Source organism: Rhipicephalus microplus, chromosome 2 (genome assembly GCF_043290135.1).
Source record: "Rhipicephalus microplus isolate Deutch F79 chromosome 2, USDA_Rmic, whole genome shotgun sequence".
NCBI classification, from domain to species: Eukaryota; Metazoa; Arthropoda; class Arachnida; order Ixodida; family Ixodidae; genus Rhipicephalus; species Rhipicephalus microplus.
In genome coordinates this window covers 299,584,853-299,600,881 of record NC_134701.1, presented here as the reverse complement: position 1 = coordinate 299,600,881, position 16,029 = coordinate 299,584,853, and the positions used below count along the sequence as shown (strand labels likewise).

Sequence of the window (16,029 nt, the reverse complement as noted above, 5' to 3'; positions counted from 1 at the left end):
GAGTTTGTCCCCGACGGCATCACGAACTCTCAACGGCCCCAATCACGACTTGAAGTCGTCCATATCGCGCACTCCAAGCCCTTTCATGCACATTAACGAACTGAGAGAGTGTATTTTCTTGTTGCTGTTGTTGTTGTTGTTGTTGTTGTTGTTGTTGTTCCTCTATCATAAATTATTGTTTGTACTTTCCTGCATTATTACTTTACTTTCATCTTCTGTTAAAGCCTCAGGACGGTGCCTTTTTCAGAGGGAAGCAATGCCACGTCCCACAAGTTTTGTTATCACCCTGTTCCACTTTATGTAATTCTCAGTGCAAACCGTGCATGTGCTGTTCGAGAAGCTTTGAGACGGTAGTAGATCATTTCGTTAAGATTACGCTCACTTCACGAACACTACAGAATATTCTGAAACCTACGTGGTCACTAGTGATAACACTAGAATATTCAATCGCACGGGTATCAATGCCGGCGCACATTACCGCTTGTCAGTTAATCCCCGGTCGTCGCTCGCCGCTATCAGTTCTCGTGAGTTGCTGCAATCTGACCTTCAGTTACGTGGCCACAAGTTCGGCCGAATAAACAGTTTCATCTCAACATCGAGTCTGCTACCTTCGTTCATGACACGATTACATGACAACATTTTTATTTGAGTAATGAAACTCAGAAACGAATGTTGTTGTTTACCAGAGAGTGTTTTCATGCTTGTTTTGTGCTATATAGTCTTTCATTGCACTTCCTGGTGTCATGAAATATCTCACAATGTAAAACTAGTATTTTTTTTATCGAACACAAGATATGATATCTTTACAACAGAAATCAAGATGAAATGGTCTTTACTGAAAATAAACTGTCGCAGCTTTTTAGTTTTTATTTTATGACTCCAAACCATTTTTTACTTGAGAGTTTGTTTTTTCATGCCCACGATGTTGCATTTGAAGGCATGTGAAATTTTCAGCAAGCCACCATCATTTTTCTCTCATGTTCAACGCTTAACGTATTAGCACTAGGCAACGTTGATCCACGTGCCATACGGAGGCAGCGGCATTTATCCATGGCAGCAGAGTTAATACACTAGAAGGTATTGCTGTCATTGTTTTTTTTTTGTTTTGTTATGACCAGGTAGAAACCTATAAAATGCCCTGTTGCATGATTCTCATATAAAATCATGCTAGCATGCTCAAGCTGCATTAGTGCAACAAGAATATGTTTACATATTGTCAGTCAGATGGCAGAAAGTTCTTGTCAATTACTTCAAACCGACGCTCGTGTTCTCCGTTCCATGCACGTCGTTAGTCATTGGCATATTCACAGAAGTGAACAGTGGCTCAATGTCAGTCCATCATGTACTCTTGCCACCCAGCTTGGCTGCATTGAAGTTCACTGCATGTTTGCGCTGACAGTGCTAGTGACATCAGGCAGCATCTGTGCCGAGCAAAACTGAGCTATCATTGGATCAATGGTGGAACACATTCAGTCATGGCAGTCTCTCGGGTGAAGCTCCTTAAGGCATCACCCGATCGTCCTCTGTAGTAACAACTGCCGGTGGCACATACCCGCCCCTCGTTAATTCTTGAACTGGCCATAAAGGGCGGTACTTATACTATTTGTTGAAAAATGCAAATGGTACGACACTAGAGGGTGTTACTTGTAGAAAAAGAAGGATTGACGTCACACGTACAGAAAGAGAGAGAGAGAAGATTGCGCGAGAACGATCACGTGTTCTTCGGCAGCGCCGTATGCTAGGGGGCGCACTATAGTACAAATAATGCGCCGTTGTGACGCGTGTGTGCATTCAGAAGCTCGGCGACGAAGGATGAGCAAAACTGCTAAGCGGCGTGCGCATGGCGGCGGGGGCTCAAAGAAGGGACCCCGATGGGTGGGCGCGTCAGGCAGAAGCACACCACGAAGCTGTGCAGCAGCGCCGCGAGGACTCTGCACTACGAACGGGAGGCCGAAGCGGCACGGCAGGGGCGTGCAGGCCCAGCTTCGCCCCACTTTCCATCATTGACCCTATGGATATGCTGTCATTTTTTTTCTCTCCCATAGTATTCTCCTATTCTAAGGTCCTACTTCAGCTACTGAGCACAGTTGGCATGGCTTAGCTGAGAGTGTACAGAGATGGTAGCCCTTGCTGGCTCTCACGTCATGCAGCCGAAGAACACAGCTCCATTGGTTGCAGGTGCACTGGGACCAACTGCAGTTGCTCATCTCCAAGTCGACCACACCCGACCTGGCCAAGATGGGAGCCAAGCTGGAGGAGTTCTTCTCCCAGCAGTTCCACAGCAGTCGAAGAGTGTTCTCATCCATGCGGCTGGCTGGTCCTCGACCACGTCGTGCCGACCGCATAGGCGGGGGTCCTGACGAGAGTCGCCACACTCACCAGCGCCACTGGCAAGGGGCCCTGGCACTGGTGTCCGGCTTGCAGCTAGGTTGGGGTCTACGCTTGCCCTTGCACGGCACCTTGGTCGGGGGTAGCATGGACCTGCAAGGTGGCAACGTCTCGCTCGCCTGTTTCCATGGGGTCAGCTTTCGTTCAAAGGCTTGGGCCTTGTTCAGCCTCCGGCAGCCAAGCATACACTTTGCCACAGAGGCCCAGGATGTGCTGGGCCCACAGGTGGGTCCTTTCTTTTCTTTTTTGATTCATGTTTTTGTATATCGCTTGTGATCACGGCCCCCATGGGGGAGCTACAGCGTGAACGTACTTGTTTGAGGTCAATTCACTCCATGTCCACAATCCCTTTTTTTTTGCAGAAAGACTAGTTGGTTGGTGATAATCAGCCTTGGGCACTACACATGGCATAATTAGTGATTCCCAAAGTGCGAGGGATGGCACTGGTCCCATTGTGCCGAGGTTATGCTGACATGTGAGGAGGAGCGATGATGCTGTTTCGGGCTGGTAGGCTGGGGACAGTTTTGCTGCTCGTTCCCATGAACTCTGTCGAACGATGGTGGTACTGCATTCAAGTCACTTTGTGTGTGTCCATGTGCCTGTTCACTATCGTACATACTGAGTTTGTTTCATGAGCAGTATGCTCATGAAAGTATGGAGCATGTATGCTCCATACTCCTCAGTATTCATCACAGTATTTCGTATTGGTGCATTTAACATCAGTAAATACGCATATAGTTATAACTTCCACGTTCTAGCAGAATAAAACTAATGCACTTTTTTGGCATATAAACTCAATAATAGTACTCTTCACTCAAGTTCAGTGAAGGCATCATTAACCAACGTACTGTAAAAAAAGTCTCGCCATGTTGGTCATGATCATTATATAGTAAAGTATACACTGCAGGAACGAAGGGTGCCACAAATGATCTATATAAATACAAAATTCAAAAATAAAAAACGCAAGAAGCCAAAGACATGTAAAGTAAGCTCAGCACTTCCTTACACAATATATGCACAAATTATAAAGTCATATTTACAGTACAGGTGCATGTCCTGACATGGCGGTTTCTCCGGTGTAGAGCAGAGAGGCTCGTCACGTCCGCAAAGTTTGTTGCATTTCTACCGTATGGCCACCAACTGCACCGTTGAGTTGCTGCAGTATCACTTCACCACATTGTCAGGTCCCCACAGCGGCTCTATCTCTTGGTCTTTTGATGTGCACGCTACGTAGTGAAGCCGCAGGACATCTGGGGCATCCTCACAGGGATGAGGTCGCTGGGCCGAGCTCAGCTGCTGGTCATGCCCCGCGGCTCACAGGGTGTTGCTGAGAATGCTTGGGCACTTTGGCAGATTCACACATATTCGTGACTCTGTGGATAATTTGTACACAACACTGCAGTCACCTTAAAGCGCATCACTGTTATTGCCTTGGTATGCTACAGACCAGCACGCAAGCTATCATATACCGTACTCACGTAATCCTCACATTCTCGTAATTCTTGCACCCCACACTTTTTCCAACAAAGATACGATTTTTTTTCCGCGCTTATTCATACCACTTTCGAAAATTGCTGCTGTAATGTTGTCGGCTTCTTCCAACCTTTGATGATGATAGTGTATGGCAGCCTAGCACCATCTTTTAATTAAGCATTCTACATACCATCAACAAGCAGAGTCTCAATCTGATTCAAGCCAAGCCAAAGTGGCAAGTGTGCGTAACGGCGTGTTAGTGTACATTGCATTCATTATGTGTTTACACTATGAAGCGATACGGAAGGTACACGGCTGCTTTCAAGTTGAAGGTGATTGATCATGCCCTAAACAATAGCAACAGGGCTGCCGACAGTCACTTTGAAGGCGACGAATTTAGAGTTCGCTACCGGCGACTGCAGCATGGGCAGCTCAAAGTCGCCAAGATGCGCTGGGCCTTTGGTGTGCCTAAGACTGAGATCGGTAGTAAAACTTTATTTTATCACGTAGCCGCAGGCGATTTCATGCTAGTGGCAATCAGCCCAAAGGTGACATCATTTGCTAAACTTTTACGGGCTCCCGTTGAGTGACGAATGCGAACGCCATGCCCGCAAGCTTTGCATACGGTATTCCTAATCTCTCTACTATTTGCTTGAAGCTTTTATGTGTGAAATAAATCTTGCCTTATGTTGAACCTGTGGTTTTATTGTTATGGTAAATCTTGATTAGTACTTCTCAAAGCTTGTAGTTAGTTGCTAGCTTGATAATCTAGAAAGGCAACCATTTCATTTCTTTTTTCTCCGCTCCGTACGTTTTCGCGATAAACTTCCCTCATGTATTTCTCGCACTCCCAACTTCTCATCGGTTTTCAGCTAAATAAAGTGCAAGGAATATACGAGTAAATTCGGTAGCACCTATATATGCATGCATGAGTTAAAAATAAAAGTAGGCGGGGCTGTATGCTGCAAGCACTGTGACTACTGCTCGGCTGCTAACCTTTCTGATAAAAATGCGAATATGATGAATATTGTTACCCAGTGGTACTGTTTAACGATACAAAATTGTTAAGCCTCTTGTTGAGAGTGTTCTGGATGTCGAGTATAAGAGAAATACTAAACAGCCATGCATTACATGTGACAATGGTGGGCGATGTTGCACTGCTTGCACAGGAAGAATTTCATGCCTCATGAGGGTCACTTCACTGTTATTAAGAAAAGGTTCTACTTCAGATACTCTGGCGCTCACAATTTATTGCACTTTGGAGAAATGTTTTGTTGTGCATGCATTCCTAATCTGCCCCGCCATGGTGGTCTAGTGGCTAAGGTACTCGGCTGCTGACCCGCAGGTCGCGGGATCAAATCCCGGCTGTGGCGGCTGCATTTGCGATGGAGGCGGAAATGTTGTAGACCTGTGTGCTCAGATTTGGCTGCACGTTAAAGAACCCCAGGTGGTCAAAATTTCCGGAGCCCTCCACTACGACGTCTCTCATAATCAAATGGTGGTTTTGGGACGTTAAACCCCACAAATCATCAATCAATGCCTTCCTAATCTTTGTGCCTTCAGACAATTGTCGTATTTAAGTTCCAAAAAAAAATTCACACCTTATGTACCAGAAAATGTGGCGTGTAGATATTGTGCAGGTACAATTTCTATTAATGCTTGCAGGCCCACAGAACGTTCTCTTTATAGTGGTATTTCTGATCAGTCTGCGGCAGAGTGGCATTGTGCATTTCCTTGGGGATACCATTTTGCTCTGTCGTTAGCAGTGGGTGCGTGTTCTGCTCGCAGGCTGCCGTGGACACGCATGTGGTGCAGCACCTGACCTTCCGGCTTGGCCATGCGGCTGGATCATCGGGCTGTACGGGTAGTATGGCCACTGTGTGCCGTATCAGTCGCAATGTCCTCTTCCCACCGCAGTTCAAGAGTGTTAGCGAGTGGTTCCAGTATGCATTTGCCAGCAGTGAACTGGACGACGTGGGGCGCTTCCCAGTGTTTGAAGGAAGGCCCTCACCACCACGCCCACCCGAGGCTGGGCACACCATGGAAATGATCTTTGCCTTCCCGAGCCTCGAGCTGCATATGAAGACTGAGCAGCTGCAAGGGGAGCACAGTCCGGGACCTGATGGTCGGTGATACACATAGCCTGATGCGCATAGCCATCGCTGACCTGTGTGTCTATCAGCAACACTCTTCTTCTCATTGCAGATTCCCGACCAGTGGTAGAATGCAGCTTCGTTACCGAGTTCGATGACCACATCTTTGTGGCTGTGGACGCCGAGGCATTCTTTTTTCTGCACAACCTCATTGTGTCATACATCCGGGAAAAAGACGGAGGTTTGTCTGTTACTGCTCCCTCGAAAGTAATTATTCGCTAAAATTTTTTGTTTGAGGATATAGTCACTTGAAAATAGACAATTTGGCAGTTTTTTTGCCAATCATTTCTGTGGAGTCCTGCAAGGTTGCTGAAGGGTTAATGAAAGGAAATTGTTGGCAGCAACAAAGAAATCTGTCAAAGAATTGAAGCAGCATGCACATAGCTAGAATAATAAGACTGGGGGTCTACATTGAGCTAAGCCGCCGATTAACGACACCATTGCGTTCACTTTACCACTTGTGTAAACCGGAATATAAGTCGAGATATTTTCAATGAAACAACGAGCTAAAGTCACCCCTGATCTTACATAGTGGTGTCTAGTCGACAGTGTGCCGCGGTCTAGAAACATGTGACTTGCATGTGTGTAAGAAGCTGGACACAGCCATATCCACACCCAAATTCAATAGCAGGCTTTTTTTCCCCTCTATCTTTGTCGTATTTGTGTTCGTGGTTTGCTTTCAATCTGTTTCGAGTTTTTGCTCCTCTTGACGATGCGTTTGATTTCTAGTTCTTTCTTTTTGTTCACTGAATATGTGTAGCAATACGAGGAGACAGTTCTCAGCTGCGTTTAAACTAAATGTAGTTGAGTTCACTTTCTTGAGTTCGGAGAAGCGAACTGCAACATGGCTGCTCAGCGCCGCTTTGGTGTATACGAAAAAAGCGTGTGCTATTGTAAAACGCAGAAAGGGAAGCTGCAGATGTGCATTCCTCGGAAAATGTCGCTTTGTGGGCGAAGTTCAGTTCTTTCCCAGCTGGAGGATATGCTAGCGGACTTCTTGCGGGAAGTTCGTGCATGCAGTGACCCTCGATACCATTCACGCAAAAAAAGCCATGGAACTCACGAGAGAAGAGTTTTCTGCACCAAATGTTTGGGTGCGTCGATTTACGAGATGTAAAGGATTTTCTCTCCAGCGGTACACATCCATCTGTCAAGTTACTGGAGGAGTTCGAGGACAAGCTTATAAACTTTCAGCGCTTTAAAATCCGGCTTCGGGAGCAGAACAACTACGTGATGGGGGCAGATTGGCAACGACGATGAGACCCCCGTGTGGTTTGACATGCCTCCATCGACTACAATCATGCAGCGCGGCGCCAACAATGTGAAGATATTGTCCACTGCTAACGAGCACTCACGCTTCATCGTCATGCTGGCATGCGCAACAGGCGGTAGAAAGCTTCTGCCCTTCGTAATTTTCAAACGCAAGACAACGCCGAAGGAAGTGTTCCCGCTCGCTGTTGTCGTTCGCGTCAACAAAAAGGTATACATAGACGAGGCTATGATGCTCGAATAGATACGAGTAGTTCGGAACCATCGGCCAGGTTCACTGCTGCGTTCTCGCAGCATGCTAGTGCTGGATGCGTTTCGTAGTCACCTGACCGATGCTGTGAAACGTGCACTCGGCGATGAAAAAAACAGACCTCGCCGTGATACCAGGTTGTTGTACCGCCACCGGGGCACCGTCTGACGGAGACAATGGGCGCGTTAGCACTGGAGCGCTGTGAAGAACATCATGTTAGGATTAGAGCCAGGAGGAGACTGTTTATTCAGAGAGCATGCATTGGCACGTAACAATGGTTATTAATATAGCCATTGTGTGGCGCCACGCGACACATTCCATCGAAACGGAAACTGATCAGAGGTCCATGAAATGCCCGACACCACATCATCTCCCCTTAGAAAAAAAAGGAGACTTAAAATCTTGCGTACTTGTACAAGAGAACGCAGATGAGTTATACACGACTAGCGCCACAGTATGCAATCACAGTTGTTGTGAACATTATACAGCGGCAAGGCTCTGAAACGGACGTGTAATAATAACGTGCATTAAATAGATTAGTAAAAATGCAATAAATCTTTGGTGTACATGACAGTTTGGCTTAACGTTTGAAAATATCTTACATAAGATTATGAAATAAAACAACATTGTACATTAGTTATCACATGAAATGTAGGAGTATGCTCAAAAAACATAATCCTTGTAACACGCCAGTTTTTTTACGTCGTCGCTTGGGACTATGACATGTCGGAAGATGAGGTGAAGTATTCACTGATGGAGCCTTATTTATCTCAGAAAAATTTGAGCCTTGGGACTCACCTACGTGCTCATGGTCGGAAAGCGGTAGCGATTCTAGAGCGTTCGTACATGACACATCCGTACCTGAGACATCTTTCCCCCCTTCTAAACAATCTGCACTGGGGCTAGGCACATCAGAAATTTCTTGTGAAGGTCCCTGTAAGGTGGTTTGCGGAAGAGTCACTAACTGGGGCATTGCAGAAGAACATGAAGGTGGGGATTAATTCTGTTGCATGAAGGAATAATTAGGCAGAGGAAGTGAATTCTGTTGTGAAGTTGAGTTTTGCTCTGCATGAACCAGTAGGAGCTATGAAGCATTCCATACATTGCCATCACTCAGGCGGAATGAATTCAGTCCAAGTTGACTAGTAATTGTATATGGACTCTTGTAATTAATCTCCTTGCGCAAAAGACAAACTTTAACCGTGTGACCCACCTGTAGCTTAGGAGGCTTTTCTCCACTCTTTGAATCATTGTGTTGCTTAGTTGCCTGTTGCTTATGGAATACTTGCATTCTCACAGGATCCAACGTTGGCAGAAGAGCAGAAGACTTTGGGTGTATCCCTGCAGTGTCAATTCCAGAATGCGATTGGCGATTATGCAAAAGTTGTGCAGGTGAAAAGCCTGTAGTAGCTTGAGGCGTAAAGCAATATATGCCTAAAAACTCTGTAACAGCATGTTTCAGTGGGCGGCATTCAAGTTGAGCAAGCCGAATTTGCTCTTTCGAAACTCTGTTAAAACGTTCAACTTGGCTGTTGCCTTGTGGATAGTAGTTCAATCAGCAAAGATGCTGAATGCCTCTTTCTGAGAGGAAAGTTTCAAATAGTTTTGACTTGAAATGAGGACCGTTGTCTGTAACAATTATCTCAAAAAAGCCTTCCCTACTGAAGAGTGCTGTCAACAATGTAATTAGCACTTCGGAAGTGACTGCATGAATAAAACAAACTTCTGGCCACTTAGCGTGGTAGTCAACTAATGTAATTGGAAATCTGCAGTTGTATGAAGCACGTTCGAGTGGACGGACAATGTCCATGCCTAGCTTTTCCCACGATTCGCTTGGCCACAAGACAAGCTGGAGAGGTGCAAAAACAGGTTTAGCAGGTTTATCGGCTGTTATAGCGTGCACTTGGGATTCAAGAGGAGACAATCCTCTGGCACTGACATTGTGTCCTAAAAATTGAATTTGCTTGATGGCAAAGACACATTTGTCGTTCAGTTTCATTCCAGTAAGATGTCTGAAATCATTTTCTGAGAAGCAGCAGGGGCAGATGCAAGCCCAAAGCAAGCTCTATGGAATCTGAATAAACCATCGAGTGTTACAAAGATAGCTCTCCACTTGATTCTGACAAGTTAACCTGATGGCACGCTGATGCAAGATCTAGCTTTAAAAAACAGCGCCTGTAAGTTGGTGCAGAAGTTCTTCAATGAGGGTTGGGGAAACTCATCAACCATGACAGCTTTGTTTGGTTCACGCAAGTCCACGCAGTCTTAAGGAACCGTTCTTTTTCTTCACCACAACCAGTGGAGAGACCCAATCTGATGCTGAAACTTGTTCGATGACGCCTGCTTTTTCAAGACGAGAAAGTTCACCGGAGACTTATTGTCAAAGTAGTGTAGGGGCTGGCCTATGTACGGCTGACGCAGAAGCCTATAGCTAATGTTTCAGCCGCACACAGTCGTTCCGTGCACGATTAACGTCCCCCAACCGTAGCTTGCCTCATTGCAGCTACTACTACGGGTTCGGGCGAATAAGGCAACTGGCCAGATCAACAACAAACACTTTATTGCCAAGCGTTAGCAATCGCGCGTCACTGTCGCGGGGGAGATACTACAGATAACAAAGGTGTTGACGCTTACACCTCGGTCGTGGACGTCCTCGGCTCGCAGGAGGGGTTGCGGGTTCGTCCTCCTGGGATGGTCGCTGGTGTCAGAGAGAGCGAGCGACCGTTTGCCCGCTCGTTTTATTCCCCGACCCGATTTCCCTTTCCCTGACGAGAATGGTACCTTTCCTCGCTGAGGGAGAGGGGAACCTGTTCCTGGCGCCGGGAAAGGGGGAATCGCACGCGCCGGCCGTGGGGGAAGGGGTCCCCGCAACCAGGCGCGTGCGCTGCCCTAAAAGGGAAAGGGAGGCTGGGCGCACCTGCTCCCCACATCCCCCCCCCCCTTAAGAAGGCCCCCGAACGACAGAGACTGCAAAGAGGGAATAATTCGTTTTATTCGTCCTCTAGATAGGCCAGAAGGGCCTGGTCTACGTCCATGCCCTCGGACCGTTCGGTGTCTGCCGCGGGCACCGCCGGAGCCCCCACCGCTCTCTCACCCGCCTCCAAGGTCATTGACGCCACCTCCGGTGTCAATGCAGCCGCCACCAATGTCTCTCCCGGCCCCGCCGCCTCCCGCTCTACGGTAGCCGTTATTGATAGCGGCGCAGGCGGACTCTCGCTGGACGCGTGGCCTGAGGCAACTCTCAGCAGCCACTGCGCGAAGTCCGCCTCCTGGGCCGCCCGCGCCAGCATGGCCCGAACCGCGGCGCCGGAGCGCTCCTGGGATGATTCGCGGCTGGATGGTTGGGTAGCCTGGGTGCGGTGCCGGTGTAATTTCCCCAATTCGTGGGAGTTATGGATCACCACGGCGCCGCACTCGCAGAACCGCGTCCCTGCGGGCACTGGAAGGCAAGCCCCGTTAGCCCTCCGGTCCGCGTCCTCTACCGTGCGCCCCTGAAAAGGGCGATACAGGTGCGCTGGGGCGACCCCAACTCGGGCCCTTTCCTGCCGGCGCCAGGGCCTCGAGGAGACGTAAGACACCGGAGGGTCGCCTCCATCCTGGCTGGTCCAGGTTGCCACGTCTCGGTGGTTGCGGCCGTGAGGCGATGCGGTCGGCTCACCGCGTTGGGACCCTGGTCTCGTTCCCTGTGAACCGGCGGGTCGTGATGGTGACGGCGAAGCCGAGGGTTGGTGACCAGGCGGCAGCGCGCGCGGACCACCTCGGTGGCGGCGGCTCGAGTGGCTCTGCCTCGGCGTTCGCGGCCGGGCCGCAGTGGGGTAGGGCTGCCATGTGGACGTTGGTGGGGGTGGGGGCTGGCCGTAAGGAGGTGGTCTCCTCTCCTTGCTGTTCCGGCGGTGCTGTTCCCAATGGCGCTCCATCTGTTCGGTGAGAGTGATACAGATAAAGAACGACAGGTTAACAATCGCACATGTGTTGCGCGCTAACCCTTGCACCCCGCGTCGAACATATCAAACGCGGCCTACCGTGCATAGTTGCCTCCGCCTGTTACGCAGGAAGTAGCGCGGTTCTGGGCTCCTGACCCGGTGTCGAGCCATCTCACCCGCCGCGCGCGGCTTGGAGGGGGACTGACCGTAGTCCTCATGCGCCTCCCGTGCTATGTAGCGTTTCAAGTCACATACATGCACCGGTCCGCCGCTCGGTTTGCCTTTCATGTTCGCGAGTCGATACACGAGCGAAGAAACTTTCTCTCGCACTCGGTACGGCCCGGACCATTTCGGTGCCAGCGAGGCAGCAAACTGTTTGCTAGCATTACTGAGAACATGATGGCGCCGCATCACCAGATCGCCCACTTCGTAGTGTACGTTCCTACGCGTGCGGTCATACTGCGCCTTCTGCTGTGCCCTAGCAGTGCTGAGATTATGTCGAGCTTTATGTAAAGCTTCCGCTAGCTTCTCGCGCAGCTGCGTTGCGTATTCAGCGCGTGCTGATGTCGCCACTGGCACTCCACTGCGGTCCGCGAGTACGGTCTCCATCGGATTCGGCAGTTCTCTCCCCAGGTTTAGAGAAGAAGGCGCATACCCAGTCGATCGGTTTACGGTCGATCGCAATGCAAAACCGATCTCTGGAAGATAGGTATCCCAGTCCTTATGTCTTTCAGAGAACGCGACAAGCATGTGCTTGATGTTGCGATTGACTCGCTCCGTGGGGTTCGACTGAGCATGGTAGGTGGTTGTTTTCTTGTGCTTAATGCCCAACGCGGCGCACGTGTCAACAAACACCTTCGCAGTGAAATAAGACGCGTTGTCTGTAATCAACTGCTCGGGGAACCCGAACCTGGTAAAAACCTCCATCAACTTCTCTAAAATCACTCGAGCCGTCAGCTTCCTAAGGGGAAACAGTTCTACCCATTTAGTGAAGTGATCCGTGATCACCAGCAAGAACTTATTTCTGCTAGGAGTTGAGGGGTACGGGCCCATTACGTCACACGCTGCGATTTGCCAGGGAGTCTGACTGTTAATCGGTTGCATGAGGCCGGGCGGACGTCCTCCTCGCGGCTTGACGCTTTGGCACACACGACATGAACGGGCGTAGCGAATCACATCCCGCTTCATACCTGGCCAGGTAGCGAGGCGACACAACTTAGCGTAAGTCTTAGGGCCGCTCGCATGCCCACCAATGCACGAGTCATGAAAGTAGCGAAGAAGCGCTCCTCTCAACGCGCGCGGTATCACGACTTTAAATGACTCACTTGTGTCATCGTCGGATGGAATGTACCTCAGCAGGACGCCGTCAGAATCTAGCAGATATGAATCCAGCGCGCTCACAGCACTACCAGCTGTTGCCGAGCGCTCCGCACCGACAGCAATACCAGCTGCCCCCTTGTGCGCGGTGGCCTCACTACCACCCGGCTCCCGGAGCCCGTCGAACACCTTTCGACAAAATGGATCTTTCTGCTGAGCTTCTAACAGCTCCCTTCTGCTGAAAACAATCCCTGCGCCAACGACAGCCTCTACGTGGTTCACGCTCTTAGCTCGAACTAACGTTTGCTCCGCTGTTTGCGTTAGCGCGAGTGTCTCGCTCTCAGTTCGTTCCGAATTAGTCGCGTGACTTGCCTCGTGTCGAACTGGAGCACGCGATAGTGCGTCGGCCGCGGCATTGTTCTTACCCTTGCGGTAGCGGACGGTGAAGTCATAACGCTGCAGCAACAATGCCCAACGCGCCAATCGGCCACTTGGTTCGTTCAAACGCCTCAACCACGTGAGCGCCATGTGGTCCGTCTCAATCACAAACGCAACTCCGTCTATGTAAAAGTCAAACTTACGGAGAGCAAAAACTATCGCCAGACACTCTTTCTCGGTTACTGAGTAGTTCCTCTCCGCCGGTGTCAACGTACGGCTCGCGAACGCAATCGGTCGGAGGGAACCTCCATGCTCCTGAAGCAAAATTGCTCCTAAGCCTAGGTCGCTTGCATCGGTGTGAATAACAAACTCCCTGTTCAAATCGGGTAGCTGCAGCTGAGCCGTGTTGGCCAGCAACTTCGTGAGGCGACGCAGTGCGGCCTCTTGCTCTCGGCTCCAAGCCCAACGCTCACCATTCCTCAAGAGCTTCGTTAAAGGCGCCTGCACTGCCGCGCAATCTGGAATGAATTGGCGATAAAAATTCACCATCCCCAAAAAGCGCCTCAGCTCACCGACATTGTTCGGCGATGGATAGCTCACTATCGCTTCAAGCTTACCCTTATCCGGCAAAATGCGACCCTCGTCAAGCGTAAATCCCAATAATGTTATTCGGGTCGCCGCTATCTGAGCTTTGTTTGGGTTCAAAGTGATGCCCGCAGACCTCAGCCGTTCTAGAACGTCTCTTAAGTGGCGCAAGTGTTCTTCGAACGTTTTCGAGTAAACCACTATGTCGTCTAGATATGCGAGTGCGTGCTGCCACTTTGCATCTCCCAAAACACGGTCCATTAGCCTCTGATACGTAGCGGGAGCGCCCACCAAGCCAAACGACATTCTCCTGAATTGGAAAAGTCCTCTGTGGCACGTGAAAGCTGACTTCTCTTTATCCCGCTCGTCCATCTCAACCTGAAAATATCCGCGGCTAGCATCGAGCGTTGTGAAGTACTTCGCCCCGCCTAGATTGGATACTAATGATGAAATGGAGGGAAGAGGATACGCGTCCTTCTTCGTAACTTCATTCAGCCTGCGGTAGTCTACACAAAGGCGATACGTATCATCTTTCTTTGGAACTAGAACTACCGGGAAACCCCATGGGCTGTTTGACCTCTCAACTACGCCTGTTTCGATGAGTTCGTCCAAGGCGGCGTCTAGTGCTTTCCGCTTAGCTAAGCTGATTGGTCGGGGATTGCATTTCCAAGGGCGTGCATCACCCGTGTCAATTCTATGCTTAACCAGCGTAGTGCGGCCGGGACAGTCAGTAAACATCGCGTCATATTCGTACAACAGCGACGACAGCTGCGCTCGTTCCCCTTCCAGTAGGCTCTGTGCCTGTACCAAAAGCGGGTGCACTGCCCTTTCCTGCAGCGCAGCACATTGCTCCGGCGGGGCGTTTACTCGCTTTCTCGGCGCGCTTTCCTCCTCGCGTACTCGCGCCTCTCCCTGCGATTGGCATGCTTTTGTTAATGCGGAGGCCTTCGAGAAAAGCTTCAGCGCGTCTCCGTCGCGCTCTCGGTAACCACCGTTTGCAATGTCAATGACAATACCCGACTTAGCGAGGAAGTCTCGACCCAGGATTAGAGACATTGACAGCCCTGGAAGATGCACGAACCGTTGTCGCCTCACGCGTCTGTCCCAGCGGATCACTAGCCTAGCCGCGCCGCTCGATTGTGCTGTGCCCGTAGCTAGACGGAAGATGGTGTTGCTTTGCCTCAAGCGGATGTTGTTCTCGCGGAGATGGTGCAACACATCGTCACCGAATAAAGAAGCGCTTGCCCCAGTATCCAAAAGTGCTACGAACTTTTTCCGAGCTATCGTTAACTCGATTAGCGGCGCGGGCGAGTCTACGGCATCACCTGCGCGACAGACCGACGGTGCAAGTGATCCGAACGCATCGGTAGGATTACTAATCGCCGCGCGGGGTCCCATGTGAATCACCGGCGGCGCCGTCCGTTTCCCGAACCGCGCGTTTGCTCCTGACCCGGCGTGCGGTCGCATTCGCGAGCGATGTGCCCTGGCGCGCCGCACCGATAGCAAGGACCGCGGACACCACGCCGGTTCGCTCGTAACTCGCCTCGATCAGGTGGTCCTCGCTCTGGATTGCGCCGCTCGTTAGGCCTCGCGTCAACCACGTGCTCCTGCCTTGGAATGTCACGCGCAGGGGCGGCGTGGGCCGTACGGAGCGCGTAAGCGTAGGGGTCTAAAGCGCGGTTTGACAGCTCCCAACCGCGTGGCACGTGCTCATCAGCGAACGATGCTGATGCGTTACCCCTAAACGCTTCTGAAGTCACTGCGCCGCCGTTCCATGCACAGCGAGGCTCGATTGACTGCGCGGCGGGCGGAGGGGGGCGATACGAACGCGCTGCGAGGATGTCCCCTTGTATGCGCTTCGCCTCGGTGGCGAGCTCTTCGAGGTCTGCGAACCTGCATCCCCTGAAGTGCGCCGCGAAAGTCGGGTGCGCCTGTCGGGTAACACGCTCGACCTTTTCCGCGTTGGTGGCGTGAGGGTTCGCGAGACGATACAATTCGTCCATCGCCCGTACGTATTCCAGCAAGGATTCGTCCGGATGCTGGGTGCGCAGCTCCAACTCCCTCCGCAAACGCCACTCATAATTAGCCGGTAGGAATTCGCCGCGAAAGCTTTCGCGGAACTCTTCTACCGTACGGGCGCGATGTCCGGTTAGTCGGAACCACCGAGCCGCTTGCTCCGAGAGCGACACCGGGACCACGCGCTCGAGAAGTTCGGCATCAGAAAGACCCGTCGCCTGCTGATAATGGAGCAACCGGTCGAGATACTCGTTGGCGCTCTTGCAGTCGTGGTAAC

General features: G+C 50.6%; 1 protein-coding gene across 5 annotated transcripts in view; it reads left to right on the top strand.

The window, feature by feature from the left end:
• Positions 1-16,029, top strand: part of tweek (transmembrane protein KIAA1109 homolog tweek) — a 1,194,469-nt gene that overhangs the window by 1,163,928 nt on the left and 14,512 nt on the right. For all 5 annotated transcript variants that reach the window (XM_075882507.1, XM_075882492.1, XM_075882501.1 and 2 more), the window contains 3 exons: positions 2,179-2,613; positions 5,650-5,986; positions 6,067-6,195. In XM_075882507.1, the coding sequence (XP_075738622.1) occupies positions 2,179-2,613; positions 5,650-5,986; positions 6,067-6,195 (901 nt within the window). The remainder of the gene's footprint in view (positions 1-2,178; positions 2,614-5,649; positions 5,987-6,066; positions 6,196-16,029) is intronic.